Here is a 26,046-nt window from a genome sequence, read left to right as displayed (position 1 = left end):
TCTTTCTTTATTCATTCATTCATTCATTTCTTTAATTGTTTATATGTATTTCTTTTTCCATTTTTTTTTTTAAATCAATGATTGGTAATTATTCAATTCTTCTGTTAATCGTAGAACGATCAACATATAAAACCAATCTGATTAAAATCAGATCCTTTGTGTAGCGATCTATGTGAGCGGATCAAAGAATCTGATTTTAATCAGATTGCATATAAAACAATAGCAAAGGACATTAAGTCTGTGCAAATATTTTTTTATTGAGAAGAGGAACTAAGAATTTACAAAACATAAATATATTACTCTGAAAAATAAATACATATGTACACAACAATAGGTCACTTTACTCCGATTACTGATGATGATAGTATGGATATGGTGTGGTTGAATATCCAGCATAAGTTGAAATCGGTGGATAAAAAGCAGAAGTGGGCTCCGAAACGAACGAGGTGTTTGGGTAGTGATTTCTCTGATTTGCTACATAAGCTGAAGTTGCGTAGTTGGGATAGCTGTAGCTAGATAAACCTGCAGAGAGAGTTTGGGAGCATGGGGGTACAGCATAGAAAGAGGTCGAAGCAGCAGGACCGGTATTTGACATCATCGATCCTGTGGAACACAAGAGAGATGGTACTGGTTTTGGACCTGTGGTCGTGTGATGAGAATAAAAACTATCGTGAAATTGGGATGTAGGCAGAGAAGCATGGGGAATCTCACGTCTTGCTATGTTTGGCTTCGCTACTTCTGGCACGCATGAGCGTTGACCTTTGTCTTCGTGATGGTTTTTCTCATCAGGCGTTGCTTGACTTTCGTGGAATTCTCTGTCAAGGGCTACTTTACTGGGACCCATCAAGGACGAGAAAGAGTCGTCCAGATATGTGGGATTACTTTTTAATGCAGAGACTTGAGAAGGCACCCATGGAAGCATGTCAAGGAGAGTTCCTAAATCCTTGCAGAGATCTGTTGAGGGAGGTGGACCAATCGGCAAAGAGCAGTTGGTAACATCTGTCTCGGTTGTTCTTTTCGGGGGTGCTTCCTCTTCAATCAGTCGAGCCGACTTAGCTGCAACTGCCAGTATGTCACCGTCATCAATTTCATTGAACTTTCTTTTCCCTGATTTAGGCATTATGGGTGTTGAGGAGAATTCGAAACTATTTGAGGCGTTCTGGTGACCTAAAATATCGTTAATACTGTAACCAACAGGAGACCGTTTGGAGACAATGGGTGGGCTGATGGAACTTTCAGAAGATGATGGAGAGCAACTGGAACCCAGGGAAGATCTTCGTGATTTATCAAATGAATGGCTACGCAATATTCTGTTGATGGAGCTGATACTTGGAACGTTGAACTTTGTACACCTTCTCTCTTTAATCAGTCTGTCTCTTATTTCCCAAGCAAACATGGTCGGATTTTCATCCTTGTATTTCATAATTATATCCACTACCTCTGGAACGGCTACCTTTGGCTTGGATCCGCCCGTCGAGCCCGCTGTGTAAGATCCAGTATTTCGAAATTTCTTCAGCAGTTTGCTAACACATCCATGTGAAACTTTAAGCTGTTTAGCGATGTCGCAGGCACGGACATTGTTCAACGACATTTCTACAATCTGTCGGCGAACAGACTCGGGGAGCGCCTTGCCATTCACATAGGATCCACCCATCTGATTTATTCCTGTTTGACCTTTTGGAATTAAAAAAAATTGAGTCAAAAATTAATAATACATCATTAACTTCATTTGGAACTGATTAATTCAATTATTTGTAGCATACACTAAAAAGATACCTGTTAAAATAAATACCCCTTAAATACCTTTTTTTTTTAAAATGTTATAATACTGACAAACTACGTCCATCTCTATAGGAGTACATTTATTGCCTCACATATATAGTCATATTCATGTTTATGAACTTGAATAATACCTTGGAATGACTGGTTGGAAACATTAGTTTGAAACTTCAGGGTAGAGGAAAAGTCATAAGTTGGTACATGAAATGCTTGCTGGATGGGATAGAAAGCTGATTGTGGCAAACCGTGAAGACCTGCCATTTCTGAATCTTTTCTTTGCTAAGTATTAGAACTCAGATCAGTAAATGATGCAGAAATTCAAGCATTCATAGTTAATATACATAGCGGACTCTGTAAATGACTTCAGATTTCGACCAATGAAATTGCTCGATTTTAGGATACTGCTAAGATTCCAACACACGCGTGAATCTTGCCGCTGGATAAGAAAGTGTGACCAACGGCCCGGGTGATTTTCACGCATGTCTTGTCCCTGTTGCGGAGTAATTAATTTGTCAACACCGTAAAACTTAATGAGGCTGACCCGAAGAAATATACCACCGTAAAATTATAATTTTTGGACTTAATTTTAGAATTCTAATTTGCACAGGCATTGAATTCTTATTTTTATCATAATGAATGGTTGACGTATAATTAATTTAAAGTCATATAGGGCGTATTTTTCATAAGTTCAGACTAACTTAAATTAAAAAGATCTTTCTATTTGTTTTATTACTTTATATGAAGATAGGACTTTCCTGTAAATTACATAATTTAAATCAATCACATTTCAAAAATATTAGAAATTTAAAACAATAACCGATTTATTTACCGACTCCGCATTTAATTAACAAATACATGTAGTTTAAAATCAATTTAACTAAGGAAACATGAGGTTATTCATGTTCCAAATCGGTGAAATTTTTAATTTGAATGTAAATAACATAGATCATGTTTATCTACACTTAATCTTGTATTTTAATTTTATTTTTTTTAAGCTCACATACACCATATATAGCTTTAACAAAAGAAATTTATCAACTACACTGAATATGTTGCTTTATAGTAGATTCGAATTGCAAACTCGGATAAACGACGAATGCGTCAAATTCACTTTGGTAAAATTAAATGCGTTATCAGCATAAAACTGATGGAAAAATATAACAATTACATGATTTTAGGGTAGTTAATATTTAATTTTTTTTATCTGGACTTAAACCTTTCTCAAGGAAGAAATGAAAGTATAATTATAATAGTTCATATTTTTCATTTTGTATATTACCAGTCAGCAATTACTTTAGCTACATGTATGTAAAAAATCAGTACACATGCATGAGCGCTTTTTTTAGTGTAAAATATTGGTTTATTTTATTTTCATATATTTTTTATAAGAAAATTTTAATTATTTACGAACATTTAACTTGTTTATAGGGGTGTTTGCCTTTGAAATTCAGAATCAAACTTCGCCCTTATATGTTATTTTCTAGATCTGTCTATTTATACAACTACGTAATGGCTGTTCCGTGCACAGTGATCTACGGGAATACAAAATGTAATTGTCGGTAAAAATTTGGATATCAAAAATCATGTTATCGTCTTATTACAAGTTTGCAGTGACCAGAAAATGGCAGTATGATCATTTCCAGTCCAACAGGCAATTACTGAACTGTACCCGGAAGTGAAATAATTATATTGTCAACACTGTGAACCTTAACTATCCAGATAAATACATATATAATGATGCATGCCTGTTATAATTAATCATACTTGGTGCAATTGAAATCATAATTGACTGCATGTGAAGATTTTTTGAAGTGTAAATATTAAGAACATGAATTAAAATAAATAAAGGACATTTTATTAACTTTCATTTTTTAATCATTCATAATAAGTATACAAAAATAGGAAGCAAAAATAATATCGTATTTCTAATGTTCTGAACAAGGCGATGAAGTGTTTTATTTACAGATGTATACGTATATCACAGAACTTATTAATTAAAACATTTTACAAGATTTTGTCAATTGTGAATTATACATTATAAATTGTTGACATATAACCTGTTGACAAAGGGAATCATTCTGTCATGTAACAGTAGACATCAAGTAATAAGTTAATTTCAAAGTTCCAATGCTTGTATATTATGCAAGTAAAATTCATTACAACCATAGCAATATCACAATATGAATATTGAGACAGTAAAGATGTACAATTACAGCCCTCTGTGACAGAAGATACATTCTATATTTTCTTTTTTACACTTTTTTTAGTGGTATCAATCAAAATTGTTCTTCTTTTAATTTTTAGTTGTAAACTGAAGACAAAAAATTAAAGATAATTTAGTCACACCCAATGTACGTATAATGTAGAGGGACTGAACACAAATGCAACTTTTTTCATGACATTTTAAGTATATGTAACCTACCATTTCAATGGCTAATGCTGAAAAAAATCTCTGTAATCTTTTGTAAACAAACATTATGTTGCTTTTGTAATCTTGATTGTTCTGAAACACTTGATGTGCCTTATAAATAAGTAATATAAGTGTGGCTGTTCCTTTATCTTTGATATAATTCACATTCTTTTACGTTGATGTTATATAAATATTAAGCAAAAACTGTACAGACTGTACCAGCATACAGGCATAGACAATGGCACCTATTTTGTTAAGATAGTTTGCACATCATCTTAGAACTTGTCAAATCCCACTGACACATTGTCAACAAAATATGTTCAAAAGTAAACATCATCAATGGGGATGGCACTTTGGTTCATACCTTGAATATCAAAATGTAAAAACTGTATGTATATGGTAGACAAGGTAGCTCTATCAGTGCATACTCTCTGACTGCTGACAATCCTTTATTTTACACAGTAACTCATTCCAGTTTACTACATTGACAGCATTAATTCAGCCCTCTGAGTGCAACACAAAACCATTTCCTAGTTTTAAGTGCTATTTCAGTCCTGTATCAGAGGAGTCCTCTCAGATGTGTTAATTTCATCAGAATCTGAGAACTCGGCACTCTGAATGTTTCCACTGTGACGGGGACTGGTGACGTATTCCATGTCTTTGATTGGTGTCCTGAGACAGGGAATACACTCCACGTGAATCAGTTCATTATACAGAGCTGTACCAATCAGTAAGAACAAGAACCCATCCACTGAAAAAAACAGGTCAGTATATTTAATTTCAGGAAAATATTTGTCAGCAACTGCACCTCACATCCAAAATATTCAACACCTATATACATGTAAAGTGTAAATTGGTACATATATACTAAAACGTAAAAGAGACGCAACAAGCAGTAATCTACAAATATTTGAATTCTTTATCTAATGATTTTCAAAAATGAATACAGTAAGGTTAAACACAATTTAAAAACATAAGAGATTTGATAAAAATGTGATATGATTTTCTTTTAACTATAGAAAGTAATTCATGACTGTTAAAACACCCCCCACCCCGGCCATTCAATAACAGCGTGCAAGACTGCCATGCACAACAATTGCAGCTTGATTTCTACGATGTAATAGGTTCATCAATCTCGAGATCTGAGCGAAAGAAATATTCTTTGCCAATTTTAAATGCCTGTTTTTAAGATGACGAGGTCGAATTTCCTCTAGCCTAGCGCCGTGTAGTAACCCTTGGACTTCTGGTCCAAGGACTGTCATTCATGCTAATGATACGTAAGAGCCTCTTGAGGCGTGATGTATTGCATATTTGCACCTGCAACTCTCCATCACCTTTATTTTGAGATTTTTCAGCTAGAGCAATGGAAATGTGTACTTAAGTCATTTTCAGGAAGCCTTGGCATAGCTTACGGAAAAGAAAGGATAATTTATTTTTTGGAATATTGCTGCACTACTTATGATGAACAGATACAAACCATTAAAACCCCATATTATTGCCAAATGTTTTGTAAATCATGCAATTTTTGATTTCTGTTAAGCGGACTCAAGCTTTACTTCCGGTAATGGTATGAAAATCATTCAACCGTTAAATTACAGATATTTACAAAGTTGAAGATATCCTTACTTTTTAGATACAAAATTATATCCTATAGATAATATTTCCCCCTAAAATAGGATGTTGCGTTTCTTTTGCGTTTCAGTATATATGTATTACAAGTACAACATAAATGAATAATTTTTGAATGTTCAGTTTTGTAGTGTTGGTGGTGACATATTTCTACACTCCTCTCACCTTGTAAAAGCCCATATTGTTTGTCAAATGGCTCACCAAAGTCCTAAAAAAAAAAGAAGAAAATATGATGGTGAAAAAAACTTCAAACTTCAATAAGCAATGATTTCACTAATTCTTTTACTTATATTTTTAAAGTTACAAAAGAAAATAGACCAAGGAGATTTATATCCAATCTGCCTTTGTAACTTTATTTTTCTTATTCTCTAGAGTCTTTAAAAAACAGTTGTATTACTATAGTATAATATGTTTTAAATTAAAAAAAATCTTTTGGAGGACTTTAAGAATTTCCTTCATTTACCCTGCATTTTATAACCAACCTGAAGCATCATCTACATTTACATGTTCCCCTCTCCAAATCTTGTAATACAAGTACTGATTATCACCTTTAAAATGGGGTAGAAAATAACCAAAAAAAGTGCCCCCCCCCCTCCAAAGAAGAGAAATCTATATATGCAGATGTAACATACCTTATCAAATGCATAGTATATTATAAGATCCACTCCCCATACCAGCATTGTTCTGCAGGCATCAATCAAAGTTCTATGTACAGCTATGGAAAAGAAAATTACATTTTACATTAAGTTCTTTTATATATAACCAATATCCTTTTCTATTTTACAATGATTCAAAATAATTGATTACATTTACAAAGTCTCCAAGCAGGGCAATGTACCATGTACCTGGTACAATGTGTGTGTTTTTTTTTATTATTTCTTTTTTTTGTTTGTTTGTTTGTTTGTTTTTTTTTTTGGGGGGGGGGGGGGTGGACACAAAGTTTGTAGGGTGCAATACTTTACTTCAATAAAATTACTTCTTCTAGTATACCTGTCAAAGATTTAGTCACTGCCAGTCCAAAATAGTTATAGAAGGCAATAGACGTCAGGTATAGAAGACAGAAGACCAGTAGTCTGGGCTCATTATAGATCTGATACAGGGCATCTAAGCTGTTCTCATAGCTGTTGTTTACGTCTGATCCTGGTATGTAATACATGGCCGGCAGGACAATCTGTAGGATTTAGTAAATACAGTTGTGGTTTAACTCTTAGCATTTATAAATCAACTACACAAAATGCATACAATAACAACCATAAATTATCCATGAATGCTTTTATTTATTGTTGGGAATTTACAGATTGCAGTTTCTGTAGAGATTGTGGGTGTTGTTTATATTTTTTATGAGTTAATTAAAAAAATTTGCTTTCCAATTTACACCAATAAAACACAGGGCTTAATTGACCCCTTTTGGTACAGGGTCCTGTACTCTTTCCATTGGGAATTTTGAATTGAAAAGTGACAAAATTTTGAAATATTGATTACTTATACATGATGTATTACGTTTTACTGTAGAATAAAGAGGTAGATTGTAGGTTTATTCCTTTCTCACATCTTTATGAATCATTATAATGTCAAAATTTACATTATTTTAAATGCAAAGAGTACTGAAAAAGTTGATCTGCTTGTCATTTGGGAATGTTTAGCTTAATTTTGGAAAAAAGGAGTCAATTTTCAATTGGAACATGGTCATTTCATAGGACTTGGATGCAAAAGATATTAGGCCCTGAAGCATAAAAATGTATTTTTTCCAAAATGAAAGTAAGTTAAAGTTTAAATACCATGGATTACACAGTTTTTGAGATCAAATAACTTACTGCAGACATCATAATAACACCATATGTCCCCTCCATACCAACAACCTGTAGAAAATGACAGAATATCATGTGTTGGTACTGAGAATTAAAGTTTAATTGCTTTACTTCTTTAAATTCATGGCTAGCTCATTTTTAGCTCTACTGGTCAGAGACCAGAAGAGCTTATGTGATAGTAAGGTGTCCGTCGTCTGTCCGTCTGTCTAGCTGTCTGTCCGTCCGTCTATAAACAATTTTTTTAAAACCTACTCCTCCAACATTTTTGGTCTGATTTCAATATAACTTGGCACACAAGTAGACTACACTAAGATACATAATTCTGTGTATTGGATTTTGATTTCAATGAACAGTGTTGCCATGGTCACTAAAAATAGAAATTTCTGTGAAAAACTTTCAAAACGCTACTCCTCCTACAATTTTGATCTGATTTCATTATAACTTGGCATACAAGTAGACTACACAAAGATACGTAATTCTTTGTATCCGTTTTTTATTTCGATGAATGGTGTTGCCATGGTTACTAAAAATAGAAATTTCTGTGAAATACATTCAAAATGCTACTCCTCCTACAGTTTTGATCTGATTTCATTATAACTTTGCACACAAGTAGACTACACAAAGATACGTAATTCTGTGTTTCCATTTTTGATTTCGATGAATTGTGTTGCCATGGTTACTAAAAATAGAAATTTCCTCGAAATACTTTAAATATGCTACTCCTCCTATAGTTTTGGTCTGATTTTAGTATAACTTGACACACAAGTAGACTACACTAAGATACATAATTCTCAGTACCAGTTTTGGATTTTGATGAACAGTTTTGCCATGGTTACTAAAATACAAATTTTTTGAAATACTTTCGAAAGGCTACTCCTCCTACATGTTTTGTTTGATTTCAGTATAACTTGGCATACAAGTACACTACACTGAGATGCATAACAGTCATTATTTGTTGAATGATGTTGCCATGGTTACTTAAATCGAAATTTCATTAAAATTATTTTAAAAGGCTACTCCTCCTACAGCTTTAGTCTGATTGCAATAAATCTTGCCACAAAAACAGACTTAACCAAGGATCATTATTCTATTTATTGCTGTTGCAATGTTTCAAGTCCAAGTGCTACATTTATCTTCCTTTATAAGTACAACCAGTAGAGCTACAGTCTCATCAGAGACTTCTGGTTAAGTAATACATGTATAGTATGACTGGAATACAGACACTGCATGTCAAAGAAGGTCATTCATTTAGAAGAGATAAAATTAAAATACATGTAGTATTTAAAGTCATCTTAGTGGAATTGGCCAAACATGACCAAGTCCATTTAAGAAAAACCAAACTTGAAAACCTAGACTGATACAGGTTTTGAACATGCAGCCATGTAAAAAAAATCAAAGTACTGAAACAGTACTGAAAGTAATTAAATTCATGATTTTAAAAACTTCATAATTGTTGTAGATTTTTATGCGGTTTTGATACTTACTTAAAAAAAAAGAAGAAATTTAAGATTAAACTAAATATTAATTGTAACAAAACATTAGATTCCCTCTGTATTAGAACTTTTATTAAAGCTTCGACTAAATTTAATGAAGTCCAAATTAATCTAACATTTCAGATGTAAACAAGCGGTATTGCAGTCTAATATTACACATCTGAGTAGTTGGCTTACATGTAATGATTTTTCAAAAGATTAAAATTTTCAAATGCTTTAACAGCACCTTTAATTTTGTATAGAAAAATCTTCAAATTACTTTCTTTTGTTTGATTAAGCACGTGTATCTCTTGACCAAAGCAATTTCTGCAGTCTTTCCTTTAGCCTAAATTCAATTAGGATGATAAGCGCATGGCTTCCGATTTAGATTTTGATTGTCAGTTAACTACTAGACAGGGTAACATGAACTCCTTCATGATCTCTAATAAACCATATGAAATAAATTTGTTCTAAATGTTGAAAAGCTAAACTGTATCCTTTATATTTACAGTGCTCAATAATGTTGGTGTACATGTAATTACATGAAGAGGGTGAAGACTCCTTTTCTTTAGAAATAGTTCTTCTATGACCATCTGACTGGCACTGACAACCTGACTTCCTAAGATAAGTATGATGCCTACAAGAGTCATGTACATATCCAACAATTATTGCAAGACATTCATGCAATTTTAATGTCAAAACTTCAATTAAAAAACTATTTAGATCTCAAAATATTTCAGATCTACATGTACATGTATATGTATGCAGTTGCTTAATCACGCCAAAAATTATGCAAGTGAACTACCAGTTAAGTGCAAAAATTTGATTACACTAAGTTGATTTGAACATATTATATTATGTACTGAAACATAAATTAATGGATTGAGCAGCAGGCATAGCCTATATAATTAAGCCCTCTCCAAGCTTACTCTAAGTTTATCATAGACAAACCTAAAATTGTTTTTGATCCACTGGATGAAGAAGTCTTGGACTTAAACACACTGGAACAACCAACCAGAACAAGTCCTATCATTGTTACCAGCATACCACTCCAATGGACAGCCCGCAACTTCCTCTTCAGAAAGATTTTCTAAAAAAACAAATCATTGGTTAAGTTTATTCATTTACATGTAAATCAAATGGCTCAAACATACAATACCATGGGCAATTAATAACCAATTTCAAGTCTGAACATTTTTTGACATTTTCGTAAATTATGTATCATGGCTTATCAATTATTATTTTTCTTTAATGTGAATTAATTACACATGTATTAAAACATATCTCACAGATAATATCCCAGCAAATATAATGATTGATCCTCGTAACATCTGCCACACAGAGGCATCAACATACACAAGACCAATCCCTGTAAACAATATCAGATGATATATCTATTGTATAACAATATTTAGGAAATAACTTCACAATTAATGAAAATTCATTAACATATAGCCTTTGATGAAAACGTAGCTCTTTAGGATTAGACATTTTGCTTACTCATTTACCTGCTAAAGATGTCCCAATCAGATCACAAATAGTTGGAAAAGCTACCACAAACTGTATTAATCTGAGAAAAAAATGCTTCAATAAAAATACATGTATACTTCATGTAAATAATTACTGCATTGATGCAACCTTTATTCTATGCATCATAAAAAAAAAAAAAAGAAAATTCAAAGAATTGTGGTCCCCTGCTTTCAGTGTCTTATACATGCCCAGAATCCCTATAGAATGGCTTATTCTGGACCCGTAGGGCACATCAAATATATTAACTGCTATATGTGTATATTACAAACATGCACACTTGGAACAGCAAAAATTTACCTGTTCTGAAACTGTTTTGGCAGTTCATCCAGTGGAGTTACAGAAAACTGAAAGTAAACGTAAATATGTAACTTTTGTTTATATGAAGCATTGTTAATCAAGACCTAGCTGCCTACTCAAAATGGATGTTTTCCATATAGTTTTCTATCAATTGGGAGAGTAGGCAAGTTTGATTATTTTTTTTTTTTTAAAAAGTAGTAGGTCTAGATTTACTGAAAATGAACTAATTTTCAATCTTTTTCAGCTCCCTAAACTTGATTAAATATGACTTGAAATTGAAAATTCAAAACCTTCTACATGTCCCAGTCAGCGACTAAATTTTTTTCCAAGTTTTATTTGATTTCCTGTTTTACTTATACATAAAGTATTAACAAAAATCATTTCATTTGATCAATTTAACTTCAGATGTATATAACAACATGGTAAATTAAATACCCATATTTCATAATTTTAATATTTCAAACCTCATTCTTTCTTTTGTCTCGTTCTCTTTTCCTGACGATCACAAAACCAATCAAACAAATTGTTTCACCTGAAAATATCATTTCATTTGTTCAATTTAACTTAAGGTATAACAAAAGGTCTATGATTCATAAATAAAGTAATTAGACTATATGCTTCAAATACATTTGCTTATCAAATCAATGCTTCAAGTACATTTAGCGCTCAACTTGAAACTTTAATACATGTACATAAATTAAAGATATTCAGTGTATATTTGTCAATTTCATATTTCTAGGCACCACAAATATGAGGATCGAGTCTTTTTGTATGTATACAGTAAAACTTGTTAGCTCCCCTGAGCTGAAGGCTCAAGTGAGCTTTATATGAGGATCGAGTCTTTATGTATGTATACAGTAAAACTTGTTAGCTCCCCTGAGCTGAAGGCTCAAGTGAGCTTTCCTCTGATTGAAATTTGTCCATTGTCTGTCATTGTTGTCATTGTAATGTTGTCATAAACTTTTCATCTTCTTCTCAAGAACCACTAGGCCAATTTCAACCAAAATTGAGGCAGAGTATCCTTCGGTAAAGGGGATTCAAGTTTCTTTAAATGAAGGGCCACACCCTCTTTCAAGGGGAGATAATTAAGAAAAAGTAAAAACTGGGTGGGGTCATTTAAAAATTTTCTTTTCAAGAACCACTGGGTGGGTGTGGCCACTATAAGCTATCAAAGTTTTACATGGGTATAAATAGGAAAATTAATCTTTAAAAATCTTCTTCTCAAGAACAGCAAAGCCTTGATCAGTTATATTTTTATGGAAGCATCCATGGCTAGTGTAGATTCAAATTTGTTTAAATTATGACCCTAGGGGGTAGGGTGTGGCCACTAGGGATGATCAAAGTTTACATCAGTATAAACAGGAAAAATCTTCAAAAATCTTCTCAAGAACAACAAAGCCATGATCAGTCATATTTCTATGGAAGCATCCTCAGATAGGGTAGATTAAAATTTGTTTAAATCATAACCCTCAGGGGTAGAGTGGAGCCAAAGTGGGAGATCAAAGTTTTACATAGGAATACATAGAAAAAAATCTTTAAAAAGCTTTATCCCAGGAGCACAAAAAACCATGGGCAGTCATATATATAAAAAAGCATTCTTACAGGAAGTGTAGATTCAAGTTTATTCAAATCATGATCCCAGAGGATAGAGTGGGACTAAAATTGGTGATCAAGTTTTACATGAGAATATATAGGAGAAAGAATCTGTTGATGAAGAAGGGCCATAGTAACTCAGGTGAGTGTTGTGGCCCATGGGCCTCTTGTCTAATCTGGATGTTGTGTATTCTGAAATCTTGCCTAAAGTGATGATCCCTTTAATGTATTCAAATGTTTAAAATGTCTAATGCCAAATTTGTGGAACCATTGGTGTGCAGATTAGATGAATGTATCAAAATGATAAATGTAATTGTTCATATGTGTTTGATTGACATGAGTATATGATTTTGATCAAACAATTTAATTTAATTTGTTATTTTAATGGGAAAGCTTGTAGAAATAAGAATCTCTCCGAATTGTTTGCTTAATTGTTGAAATATGTGTCTCAGAGTTTATTACAATATACCTTAATTTGTACAACTCCTAGCTACATTTTTTTTTCCTGCTAAAGGAAATAGTGAAATAAAAAAATGTGGTGATTATCAAAACAATTTAAGTTACCGATGTATCTGAAGTATTTGTATATGCATAGTATCAAAAGACAAATATATTTGGGAGGAGGGCTGCATGCAAAAAGCTAAAATTTAAATGATTCTGTGAAACTCTCCCAAAAATATGGAATTCAGAATGTGAAACCTTATATTATTCCTCAATCCTATTAAAATTAGATCCTTCACATTTCCATATTTTGACACAGCTTCATCATAATGACATAAATGTTATACTACTTGATGACATATGCTCAATTTTGCCTGATGATCAAATATATATGCTACAGACAAGACCAGGTTTCAAACCAAGGCCCCGTGAATCACTAGTCACTAGTCAGGTGCTCTACCAACTGAGCTACCCAGGCTGATATCGATGGCCCAAACCACTACACATGTATGTAAAACAGTGATAAATTTACTCCAAGAGACTGGAATATGGAAAGACCTTAACTGGGAGAGGGTGCAGTAATCTTTCACATTATTTGAAGAAAATCTACTGTATATTCTGCAACTGTATGTACATGTATTGTTTGCTACTGCATAATTTCATCATTTTGAAGCATTTGCCTCATACATGTACAAACATGTATGCACGTAAAGTAATTTCAATTGTGGGGACAGCTACCGGTAATTACTTTGAAGATTGTACAACACAAGAAACTACTGGCTCTTCACTCTTGGACCAAAATACCAGAATTCCCTTCACGGTTACTATACATAAACTCTGACAGTTACTTACCGATGAACATGATAAGGGTTTGAAACCATGGATGATTGAACTCATGTGGCTTAGAAGTGTTATTTGCTGATTTGTCTGGGTATCCTTTCACTCTTTGAAATAGAAAAATAAATCAAAAATCAAAATTTTGAAATGTTTTGTCTGTGTTTATCTAAAGAAAGAAGATCACAATTTTACTTATGTCTCTGCAGGGTTGTAAAATGCACAGGTGATCAAATCAGCTTAAACTGATGTAGATAGTTTTTGTATGACATATTTTCCCTTCGAGTTATTTCTCTTGGGTGCCATCTTGGAGGTCAAACTAGTAAATTTTCCTCTATGAGCAACCAATTTTAAACATGTATGGCAGAAATATAAGGGCAAAAATCTTTAAAATACTAAAATTTTGAATTAAAGAAAGCTTTTGTTAACATATATTGTTAGAAGAACTGTTAGCTTCACCTCATTGCCCAATATGACAAGTTTAAATTGGTTGAATAATGAAGGAATTTGGGCTTGTTGACATCCAATATGGTGATTAACAGGAAATAATTTAATTTTGTTTGTATTCTAGCCTCTGATTGGTTAATATCCAAAAAGGAACACAAATTATTTCTGTATAACCTGGTTTGGTATGGGGACACACCCCCCTGACAACCAGCTGAATCATCTGTATGCATACAATCCTCTCATTTCCAGTCCTCGGGATTCATGGAAAATTCCAGATTTAATAAATATACCTTTAACTTCAAACAATAATTCGATCTTACCACGTGTAAACAAGCTGCTAGGCCTATGTATCAGTTTTTACCTCCCCTCGCTTCCCATCACTTCCGTTACTACGGTTGTATTATTGAGCGGCAAATTTGAACTAATAAAAAGCAACGAAATTTTACACCCATATTTATTGAATGATTTTAAAATTAAATTATAAGGAATGACTCTAATTCTTGGCCAAATTATTCGAGTATAACCTGGTTTGGGTCAGTTTACGCTGTTTTATAATCCGCTTCGCGGATTATAAAGCGTAAACTGACCCAAACCAGGTTATACTCGAATAATTTGGCCAAGAATTAGAGTCATTCCTAAAATAACTCTTGCTGAAATCACATCTATTGAAAACTATTGAAAACCTGCCATTCCTGGTACCTGAGGCTTGTTTAACAGAGCAAGCACTCACGAACATTTCTGTTGGAGGGATAAGGAATTTTGAACGTTCGCTCTGTTGAACAGGCCTCAGGTACTGGGAATGGCAGGTTTTCAATAATTTTCAATAGATGTTATTTCTACATATATATATATAGGTCTTACACATTTTCGTAAAATTTGCATCTAGACAGTGTAGTTGGGTTATATGGAAAAATTATTTTACTTGCAAATTATTTACTTGTGTCTCACATTTATTAATTGCACTGTGAAAGGATAAAATGAAGACAAGGAGGTAAAATTTGACTTAGTAGGTTGTATTGATAATTTTTTATGATAACCAAGTCTGTTTTAACATCACTGGGCACAGATAAGAGAATAGCAGTAAGTATTGAAGTAAAATTATTATCCCATGTCCAGCTTCATCATCTCATTGACTGAGCATGACAAACCAAAGGAACAGTAATGGAAAAGACCTGTATTAGTTGGTATCATGCAGGGAAAGAATCTGTGAAATGTCAGCTAGATTAGAACACAATAGTTAAATTGCATAATTGTAAATATCTTTTGAAGTAGCTGTATCACAAATTAATAAGTTGGCAGTGGCTATCACTGATTGACTGTGACCACACCCTTACTCTAAACATATAGACAGACCTGGATTCTCTAATCACACCACAACCAGCCAGTGTCATAATGACTCAATCACCATGGTCACCGATAGAGTTGCATGCATTTGAGGACTCATAAATCTTGACCGAGATTTGACTTGGCTTAATATTGGACTGACGCTGCCATCGACGGCTTCAGTACAAAATGCTGCCGTCACGGTTTCAGTCTAAATATCCTCTAATGTCATACCTAGTACATGCATAAACATTAACCAAAGCATGTTAACCGTGCATAATTATGTTTATCAAAGTAGAAGTAAATCCTTAGTCAATTATGAAATATATATAATTAGTATACTGGTGTCTCATTATATCGCGGTACTTAATTCTTTAGCATAAAAAGTGTAATTCCAAATTTTTACTTTAACCTTTCATCAAATGATATTCATAAACCTAACTATGGCCTAACTTTTTAGTGTCAAATTATTTTCCAAGCTTGCATCGTTTAATTTGTAGTCTATTTTTAAAACAGGAAGTCTTGTTTACCTCCTAAATCAGAGAGTCTCAATGTATCGCAGTATGGGAAAACATAGAAGCTTGTAGTTGACATGGACTTCAATTTTTAAATTTACGATGTACATGTAATTCTACATGAAAACTAAACAATAATACAAACTTAAGACTTTCAAAATATCAACTTTATTATGGATTTTACAGGTTATAAATTCAATGGTCTAAATAAAATAAAAACGGGAATGGAAATCTGTAAAATTACGTTTTATTTGAATAAAAAATTTTCCAACGGATGTTCCATACTTTTTAATCATCACAAAAGTCAACATTCAGACGACAGACAGATAGTCCATCAACAAAAAGGATATGAGCTATGTATCCGAATTTTTGAAATATACCGCGATACAATGGAACCCGCGATATAATGAGAATTGAGGATACAAGTTGATTTATTTTCAACATTTGTCCTAATTTTTTTTTAAACCTCGAAGTGTCTATCGGCACGACGGTCGTGCCGATTATTTTCGTTATTCGCACGACGGTCGTGCGAATTACAGTTCCTATCCGCACGACACCTGAGAGATAACTCTAACATTATATACATTAAACGTAAACTTTTCACCTAAAATTTAATCCAAAGAAAAAAAAGGATGCACATAACACACACATGTAGAACTAATTATAACATTCAGTTAAGCAAAATTTGCTTACGTTGAATTTTCTTCGTGAATCGTCGTGGCACAGTATAATAAGAAATTAATTTTTTATTCGTCCTTTATATCATCTCTTGGGTACATGTAACGTACTTCTAACGTTATTTTGATTGGAAATATAAAAAAAATTATAGCTATTTATTTTCAATAATTTTCTTTCGTTTTTATGGTGTTTATATTCTCTTTTCATAATTTTCCATTTTTCTGGATGGCTTAATAATCTCTCTCTCTCTCTCTCTCTCTCTCCTTCCAGTATACTGTACACAGGCACTTGTTTCGTATACGGGGCACCCCTACTTATTTTTACCACAAGGTACCTAACTCAATTTAATCAGGCACCCCCGCTTCAAGCTCGTATTTTGTTTATAGATCAATCATTAACCTACATGTACTTTAAAATGACATCGTTCGCTTAGACTTTTTTCTTGTCAAATAATCGTTTCGGGCGTCACTGGTCGATCCTCTTTATTGTAAACCGCTCATTTCTTCCTCGAAAATTATCTCGATACAAAATAAGACTACGAATGGGATACATAGACTTCCGGTTGGGTTATAAATTAAGGATAAAACCAGATACCTCGTAAAGGAATACTCGTAAGTCTCTGGACTTATCCTACAAAATTATCAAGCGTACAAGTTAAAAAAATCTTTAAGACGTGCAAAGGCAATCAAAAATCGGATAATTTTCTATCCGCAAATTGAACAGAATTCGTGATTCCGTGCATATTTTCCCTATCTATTTTATTTAAAAATAAATTTTTATTTTAAATAGTAAATCGATTAATTTCTAATATATTCATAGAGGATGATTTTTAGTAAATTTATGCAATATTACATGTATATTCTTTGATAGTGAACATATATAAAGTTTCGTCTAAACATTTTCTTATTTAAGTACGTTGATCAAACGTGTTTGGAGTTTTTCAAATATACACTGAGGAACCATTTGAATTCATTCAAAAATTCTTCAAAATCAATATGATACGATATAATCCATGTTCATGAAAGAAAAGACACTGAATTTAATTTCAGATAAGTAAATATAAATATTTAAAAAAAAAAAGAAGAAGAAGAAGAAGCATGAGAAAGATTCACATTTAGTCTACTTTATTACAATACTGAGACCGTAATCTTGGATTCCGATAAAATAATTCACGTGTACATGTACAGTATCATAGGACACAGACTACCACTATTTCGCTACAATATATTCCTTTATAACATAAAAATTAATTTAAAGAATTTGACTGCCTCAATTAAACTCACCTGACATTTGGCACAGAGCTAGAACAATTCCAGTCTAAAAATATTCTGAATCTCAGGAAAATTTGTAGTGTACAAGCCATGCTGTGACACTTCAAATAACCCCTACACTGCACATATTTCAAAGTCCCTTAAAATTTGAGAAGCAGGTGAAAAAGCCTTCTTTATACCCTTCCTAAAAGCAAAGATTCCACTATTGTAATTGAAAAAAAAAATCCAGACATTTTTTTCTATCTGATATCAACCCATTCCACTCCATATACATTCCAGAGGATTTTAAAGAAAAAACCCTCTATTTTTTTTTTTAATGGCACTACTTGCACCTGTCAGAATGGGATAAATTAACCGTCAGTGTCGGACTGTCGAGAAGCTTTTTTTTCTAATATATAAAATTGAAATTTGAGTGTCGTATTTCGAAAAAAAAAAGGCCGTTGTTTTTCTTTTTGAAAAATCGTAATCGTAATTATACCGCGGCATAACCTTTGAATAAGCTAGGAATTTCTGAAGAGTAAGCATGGTAGGGTTAAATTCACTTTTTGTGTTCGTCTAATATGTAAAATTCTACATACAATACCAAAACATCGAGTAAAAATTTATTTATATAAATAAAGTATTTACAAATATAAATAACATAAAGTTATAAACAAAAAAAAAATATATAAAATTGTTTCAAAGTTTGTCGTGCGAATAGCCTCCGTAATTAGCACGACCGTCGGGTGGATAACTTCGGTAATCGGCACGACCGTCGTGCGGATAACACCGGTAATTAGCACGACCGTCGTGCGGATAGCCTCGGCCGACCAGATATTGAACATAATTTTCCAATCAAATTTAAACAGTAAAAGAGAGTCATGCTTCTTTGCATACTTACGTACAATCGTTTTGTGCTTTTTTACTTAGTGTATTGATACTCCCAGTTACCAGCATCCCTACCATCAACACTATCTGCATGCAGGAGAACGCCATTTTCCCATCATGTGACTTTCAGCACCAAATTTGATCACGTGATTTATTGCATTTTTCTTTTTCTTTCTTTTTTGCATCTTTCTCAAAAGTGTATGTATGCCAACCCTGATTTATTAATTTTTTTCTGAAATAAATAAAAATCACAAAACATCCTAAATTATTAATCATGTTTATGTATTGTGTATTAGGTCGGGATCGATGACAGGAGAATACGAAACCAATCTTGAATGACTTAGCGCCAAAAATAGGCTTTAAAAAAAGCAAGGGTTTAGTACGAAAGCGAAAGTATTAAGAGATAGTAGTATTCTGCTAAAAGGGTGTCCAGGTAAAATATTTTTTTCTTTGTAATGTACTTAGACACTTCTTTGATGTTTATGTTCGGTACAAGGGTCATGTGATAGTTAAGCCTAGGGCCTGGCCCCTTCTATAATCCTTTGGAAATGTTTTAAAATTACGGCCCGTGAGACTTTCAATTTAACCAATTCATTCTATTACGCGCGTCGGATCAAAGAGGCATCTTATCCGCTCCGTTCTGTGAAATATATGTGTAATAGAGAATATAGCGGATAAGATGTCCCTGTGATCAGATTCTATGAAATTGAAGACAACAGTTGAACTTTTTACTTTCGTTTCTCTAGGATTGTAAACAAATCAAAGTGACTTACCTTCTTTATATTTTAATACCGCGATATTGATTTTCTTAATAAAACATTTATTCTTCGTTTTTTTTTTTTTAATTTCCATATGAAATACATTGTACAGTAATTGTGTACTAGAAGCTTAATTTATGAAAGACAAATAAAAATATCCTTGGACCTGAGGTTTACATTCGGGAGGGTGGAGGTCCTGTTCACAAGCACCTGTGTCGATAACCCAAACTGAATGAAACAAGTGCCTTGGTTTGAGCAATAATGACAAGGACGTTTAGCTTTTGCAATAAAATTTCACAAGGCACACATCCGATCTATTTCTGCAAATGGGACAGATCAGTAACAAAGGATGACTGCACTTAACGCCTGTTTTGGGGTCCTTTTCGGTTGCTTTTGCAGAGCTCCAGATAATTTTTTACCTCAAAGTGTATTTACTCCCTGATTTTCAAATCAATGCAGATTTTACTTTTCAGCAAAATCTATATTGCTCTTTTTGACATCCAATGTGTTTTTAGATTGTTATCGAAATAAGCGTTTTTGAAAGAGGAATGTAAAAAAAGAACAGTTTCTGCATTTATCAATTAGGTTAATGAAATATATTAGGATTTGCTATATAAATTGTTGGCATCGCTCGAGGTAAAAGTTACTCCCCGTTTGCATTAAAAGTCGTGTGGCGCTATTTATAGCAAAGGAGCCATGTGGAAAGCCAAAAAGCATTTATTTTCATACAATTAATAAAGGTTGTCGGCGGACTTTAGATGATATTATTGCTACAGAAAATGGTAAATATATAAGAACTGTTTAATAAACAGTGATAAAGGATAAATTAGACACCATGCGTCTTTTTGCGGAATTTTGACAATATCGACGCGTACACATCAAGAACGAAAATTTGGATGTTATTTGAACAGTAGAAATCTGTGATATTTTCAGACAAAATGCGAGTATTTAATATTCAAATCTTTCTCCCGAACTGGAAATCAGCCTAGGTTATTCCGAATACGCTTATAAATCAAAATTTTATTTTGATAAAAATTCAAACACTGAGCTGACCTCAATTCACATAATTAGTACTTGTATCATTCAATCTGTCGTACATGCATGCAGTACTTTTGTAGTGTAATGCTTATTTATGATTGCTAATGCGTAAGTGTATGCCCTGTTTTAATTTTCAATGCGTATTTTGAAAAAATCAATGCATATTTCTGCAAATACGCACCTTATCTGGAGCTCTGCTTTTGTTGCTTTTATATCTAAACCTTATTTCACTTTTGTATGTTTATGAAAGAATCCTGTCAATTTGGAACCAAATTTAAATCTTAAAATGATTTTAGACTGTGATACAATAAAGTGATTCAATGTTTTTTATCCTTACTGCTTTCCAAATATAGTGAATTTACACTTACCTGTCCTTGATTGAACATTAGATATGCATGAGAGGTGGAGCTAACATTGTAAGAATGGGTCTAAAATTAGACTTGATAAATAACAATGGCATGTTTGAAAAAAATTACGTGATCACTCTTTCCAATCTCCCTCTCCATTCTGTATGGTACAAATACACTTCTGACAAAGGTTTTAAAATGAAATTAACAATATGAGCACGTCAATGTGATTAAAGCAGATTTTATATCAATGCCAGATGACTTAATGTGTTCGAACACAATGTCCTAGTTAGCACAAAACATGCTACCTTACAAGTCACGTGACGGAATTTAGTATTCACAAAGTTACCTGAGGTAAGAAATCATGTGGTGAATCATAATATTCCATATGTCACAGTCCTTGGTTACAACACAGAGAGCAAATGTAAGAAGAAGCAGTTTTTTTCTCTTTTTTTACCATGAGCGCATATTTGTCTATTAATCTCCTTTTGACACATTATTATTTATGCAAATATACAAATACTGTTAAACGTAGAACAATAGACAAACATGCCCTGAGTCCTATGTATAAAGTCAGTAAAAAAGTGGGCGTCCTCATTATCGAACGGAGATTCAAGAAATTGTGAGGACCCCTCCCTTTGAAAACAGATTCGAACTTCATAAATACACACTTTTATTAAATGTAATTACATAAAGTTGTAGATTGGACGTTGACCATTCTTGCAATGAAAAGAAAAATGCTTGTTTTGAAAGTTTATTTTGTTGCAAATTTCGCATGTCCTTAAGTGCAGTCATCATTTATTGTTATGCAAGAAAATTTGACAATTTAGATTGGACTCACTCAGGGGTCTGACCATATCCTGAACTGGTACTCAAGAAAATTGCTTAAACAAATGACTAGTCATACTTTTATATGTCTTGTTGCTATGTTCCCCCTTGTAATGCTGATTGTAGTCATTAAATTGATTGATTTTATATAGATATCAGATTATCCTAATATTTTTATTCACTCTCTTTTAGATTCACAAGAAAATGTCTTCAACATCACAGAAACACAAGAATTTTGTTCAGGAGCCAATGGCAGAAAAGCCTGTGACAGAATTGGCAGGCATTGGACCAACACTTGGAGGAAGACTTATTGAAAATGGTTTTGATTTGGTTTGTATTGTTACTATTATAATAAACTGACTGTGTTTCCTTATGAAAAAAACCATTGTAATAAATATAGAAAAAAATGATGTCTGTGGTTATGAGACGTGTGTGTATAGATGTTCCTGTGATGAAAAACATATATATGCCCCCTTTAAACTCTTGAACTCGATGGGGCGAAGAAAAAAACTTCGAGATATCCGAGGATTCGAGATATCAAGGGTAAAATAGTTAAAGAATAAGTTACCGTGACTTCCAAATCATTTCGACGTATCCATGATATTCAAAATATCGGTGTTTGAGATACCGAAGTTCAACTATAGATCTATAACTATATTTTATATTGAAAATAGTTTCCTGGTGTATATTCTCATTAAAATTGTAGAGATTTTTTTATTTTGCTTTACTTCCTTTATCAAATTTCAGTAAAATCTGGATCATGTGATACTTGCTCTAATGCTAAAAAAACCATTCATATTGGTGGACTTTTTTTTAAAGGGCCTGGACACAGTTGCATTGCTGTTTCATGTACAATTTTAAATTTCTATTTTTATTTAAAAAAAATAACTTCAGTTTAATGAATTGAACTTTATTGAAAATTTTTAAAATTCAGTGACAAGACCTTCTTCATCACAGTATGTCAAACATCTGTGTTTGTAAACATGGGCAGGAGTATTGTTTATGTATTAATACACATTTTACTGTGTGTGTTCAATTTGTTAACTCTACACACGTCACTGAACACGGACTGACAGTTTTGCTTTCTCTCATATCGACTCTAAATTTTCTGGATTACAGATTTAAATTTTTTTCTTTATCAATACGCAAGAACTTTTCCATTTTTCTTAAATATTAAAGATAAATTTTACTTCATGAAAGTTTAAGGATGTGTGTCAAACAAATATGTCCAGAAATTCAAAGTTATAATTTTCAGATAAAAGAAGTTTCTAAACACGCTTTTATAATACATCAGTCTGAAATGCTCTAACAACATGTAAATATTCTGAAAATTTTAGAAAATATTAACTTCAAATCTGTGTCCAAGCCCCTTTAAGCATTCCATATGACTGTGCAACCAAAAATTATATAGCATTGCTTGTGCTTCAAATATTGTATAAATAAGGCAGTCAAGAATTAAAAATATTGATTTATATATGAAAAGCTCAACTTAAAGTGTACTCTGTTAAATGTATTTTTTATTTTTCTCTCTAGGCTTATGTAGTTCTGGGACAGTTTTTAGTCCTGAAGAAGGATGAAGAGATGTTCAAGGACTGGTTAAAAGAAGTGTGTGGTGCCAATGCTAAACAACAGGAAGATTGTTTCCGGTGTCTTAAAGACTGGTGTGACAATTTCCTGTGAAAAAGTAATAATGCAAACTTACTTGGAAGCCTTTCATCAGTGAAGATGGGAATAGGTCATTTATACATTACCAACTGCAAACAATTATGAAATGAGCATTCTTAAAGTTGCAGTAATATCAAATAATACTGTTTTATTTAATTTTTTATGTTTATGTAATTAAGGTTTTTAATGTTACTCATGTTGATGGAGATCAAAAATTAATTATTTGCTCTATATATAATTAGGAAGATGATAATATGTTAGTGATTATATGCTTATTATCTACCCACGGTATTAGAGTTTGTATGCATTCATGGTAACATTGTTGCAGTTTGTGCTTCTTGCTTTAATCAGCAGGAGTCTTGCAAGAAATTGTACTGTAGTTAACCCCTAGAAATTGTATCAGTCCAACCATTTAGTTTTCCCTTTTCCCTCAAAATTTTGTTTTCAGATAAAATATTATGTTCAAATTAATGTTTTAACAGTAATTTTGGTTGTCCATCTCTCTGGTTCTTTTTCCTTAATTTAATCTTTTTGTACTTTCATGATTGCTGTCACCCCCCATCATTACTATTAATTATACAAGGTTTTCTTCATTGGGGCCTTGCTGACTGGTCATTTTTCTTGAAATCTTATTCTTTTTTCTCTACGTGTAATGCTTAACAATTTGACGTATTTGAAGTTCAATAGTTAATGTGTACAAATTGTGTTGTGGTATATTGTATATCAATATTACAAAAAATGCCTAAGCTGAGATTATTGTTCTTTTGTTCATATTGTCATGTTTCTTCCTTTTAATTAATTCAAGTGACATATTAATTTAAAATCCTTTCCAATATTTAATCTACCATTGCTAAGATTATATATGTAGCTGATGATTTTAAAGACTGGGTTTTTTTCCTCATTACATTTCATTTTTATGCCCACAATATAAATACCAGTAAAAAAAGATTGAATCCCATATAAATGTGCATTCAAAGAAATGCATAAAGAATAGTCAAGTACTAAGAAAAATAAATAGTTTGCAACAGCATTAGGATATTATGTGAATGCCCTCATATTTTGTTATTTAAGGACAGATGATGCAAACAGAAAATGGATGCCTGGATTGGAATATATTTTTGGACCTATTTTGGTTGTAATTGATGCAAATATCAAATTTCTAAAATATCAAGAAATTGTAAACTTTCTATGATGTTCAAAATTCTACCTTTCTGCAATCACCCTTATAAATCTATACATTTTCACTATATAGGACATTATTGTGAAATTTTGAATGAAAAATTAAAATCTATGCGGTTAAACTTACTCATTATACTTAAATAAACATGACTAAAATGGTTATTTTCTTGGTTTTTGAAAAAAAAGTTTGTTTGTGTCGTCTGTTCTTAAATAAAAGCACTTGCTATGATAACATTTCTTCTAATAAATCACAAACCAGCCAGATTGTGAAGCAGTTTCAGTCTATGGAGTATTTTCGTCTTTCTCAACAAATTTTAGTTAGACACTCATTTTCAACGTTGTGCTTGTCCCTTAGTCAGAAAGCTTGAACGTTTTCAACCTCTTCTCAGGAACGGCTGAACAAATTTTAGCCAAGTTTTAGGTCACCTTCATGAAGTTGAGATGAACTAATGCTACACCTCTGTGTAGTAGGCGTTCCAACAGTTTGCTGAACCAAAATTGCATGCATTATGATTAATAAATGCATGCAAAGATCCCCCCCCCCCCGATTTTCAGTGTTATTTAAATAATAAAGTAATCGAAAGGGACTGTACTCCTGTAAGAAACAAGGGTCCCTCGTAAAGTTGGTAGGAAGAGTTTTTGCGATTAGACAAGAATGTAAACATTTTTGAGTCAGAATTATTTTGTTTTAGCAAGTATGCCCCCCCCCCCCCTACACACACCACCACCATCACCACCTAAACTATTCTGGATCTGGCCATGTAATGAGTACTCAACCTTTTACAAAACTTGCGAAATTCATGGCCCTAGAGCGGGGCTTAGTTGGTACATAGGTATTTTATTGCATCATTGAAAATCTCTTCCCATGTCATATAATGAAAAAGCATTATAAAAATCAGTACAAAATGATTGATGCAAAACTTCAAATCGGCCGCAAATAAAATTAAGCATTTTAAAAAAAGTACTTTCAAAGTGAAATAAAAGATTTTCAAAGCTGAAGAATGTACAAATTTTTTATTTCAAAGTATCCCCCCCCCCCCGCCACCAAAATGAAATTTTAAAAAAACGCACATACACAACAAGTTGCAAGATAGACAATTCAAATGGCACATACTTTCAGTACAACTGATTCATCAAAATCGGTGATGAATGTCATGAAATTTTCCACCCTGGATGTTCGTCACGTGATGATACCAATGATTTCTGGAGATGCACGGCGCAGTGATGGACAACAACAAGAAATCCAAAGTGTAGAAAAAATATCGTTGTCATTCGCAGCTGTAGCATATTCAAAACAATTTTTCCCAGTTCTACCAACTTTTCAGTTTTATATATTC

At 32.7% G+C, this 26,046-nt stretch overlaps 3 protein-coding genes across 5 annotated transcripts; 1 reads left to right on the top strand and 2 right to left on the bottom strand.

Moving 5' to 3' along the window:
* Positions 1-349: 349 nt before the first annotated feature.
* Positions 350-1,654, bottom strand: LOC133191773 (paired box protein Pax-5-like). The gene has a single exon (XM_061327510.1). The coding sequence runs from the start codon at positions 1,652-1,654 to the stop codon at positions 350-352; it is 1,305 nt and encodes a 434-aa protein (XP_061183494.1).
* Positions 1,655-3,672: 2,018 nt separating this feature from the next.
* Positions 3,673-19,002, bottom strand: LOC133191771 (solute carrier family 35 member F6-like). Of its 3 annotated transcripts, none has more exons than XM_061327507.1 (13): positions 18,908-19,002; positions 13,812-13,903; positions 11,390-11,457; positions 10,926-10,972; positions 10,607-10,668; positions 10,388-10,467; positions 10,050-10,188; positions 9,641-9,735; positions 7,633-7,677; positions 6,809-6,989; positions 6,451-6,533; positions 5,984-6,026; positions 3,673-4,940 (listed from the first exon to the last, which is right to left on the bottom strand). In XM_061327507.1, exons 1-13 carry the CDS (start codon positions 19,000-19,002, stop codon positions 4,738-4,740), a joined length of 1,233 nt encoding a protein of 410 aa, XP_061183491.1. In that variant the 3' UTR covers positions 3,673-4,737. The 3 variants fall into 3 exon arrangements, with proteins under 3 accessions (XP_061183491.1, XP_061183492.1, XP_061183493.1); XM_061327508.1 differs by lacking the exon at positions 18,908-19,002 and adding an exon at positions 15,594-15,674; XM_061327509.1 differs by lacking the exon at positions 11,390-11,457 and having other exon boundaries at positions 18,908-18,939.
* Positions 19,003-19,228: 226 nt separating this feature from the next.
* Positions 19,229-24,281, top strand: LOC133191770 (barrier-to-autointegration factor-like). The gene is made up of 3 exons (XM_061327506.1): positions 19,229-19,327; positions 22,058-22,195; positions 23,399-24,281. Exons 2-3 carry the CDS (start codon positions 22,070-22,072, stop codon positions 23,543-23,545), a joined length of 273 nt encoding a protein of 90 aa, XP_061183490.1. The 5' UTR covers positions 19,229-19,327; positions 22,058-22,069; the 3' UTR covers positions 23,546-24,281.
* The last annotated feature ends 1,765 nt before the right edge of the window (positions 24,282-26,046 follow it).

Source organism: Saccostrea echinata, unplaced genomic scaffold, assembly GCF_033153115.1.
Source record: "Saccostrea echinata isolate AGI-Se365-2 ecotype Australia unplaced genomic scaffold, CSIRO_AGI_Sech_v1 ptg000024l, whole genome shotgun sequence".
NCBI classification, from domain to species: domain Eukaryota; kingdom Metazoa; phylum Mollusca; class Bivalvia; order Ostreida; family Ostreidae; genus Saccostrea; species Saccostrea echinata.
Note: the sequence above shows the minus strand (reverse complement) of the source record. Positions and strands in the feature narration are given on the sequence as shown.

What these genes read in the sequence shown, in the direction of transcription:
- LOC133191773 (XM_061327510.1), bottom strand. Translation starts at nt 1,654, where the DNA reads ATGGGTGGATCCTATGTGAATGGCAAGGCGCTCCCCGAGTCTGTTCGC.
- LOC133191771 (XM_061327507.1), bottom strand. Translation starts at nt 19,002, where the DNA reads ATGGCGTTCTCCTGCATGCAGATAGTGTTGATGGTAGGGATGCTGGTA. An exon ending in AACCCTTATCATGTTCATCG is followed by an intron (nt 11,458 to 13,811) that starts GTAAGTAACTGT and finishes TGATATTTTCAG; the next exon opens with GTGAAACAATTTGTTTGATT. An exon ending in TATTTGCTGGGATATTATCT is followed by an intron (nt 10,189 to 10,387) that starts GTGAGATATGTT and finishes TTGTTTTTTTAG; the next exon opens with AAAATCTTTCTGAAGAGGAA.
- LOC133191770 (XM_061327506.1), top strand. Translation starts at nt 22,070, where the DNA reads ATGTCTTCAACATCACAGAAACACAAGAATTTTGTTCAGGAGCCAATG. An exon ending in TTGAAAATGGTTTTGATTTG is followed by an intron (nt 22,196 to 23,398) that starts GTTTGTATTGTT and finishes TTTTCTCTCTAG; the next exon opens with GCTTATGTAGTTCTGGGACA.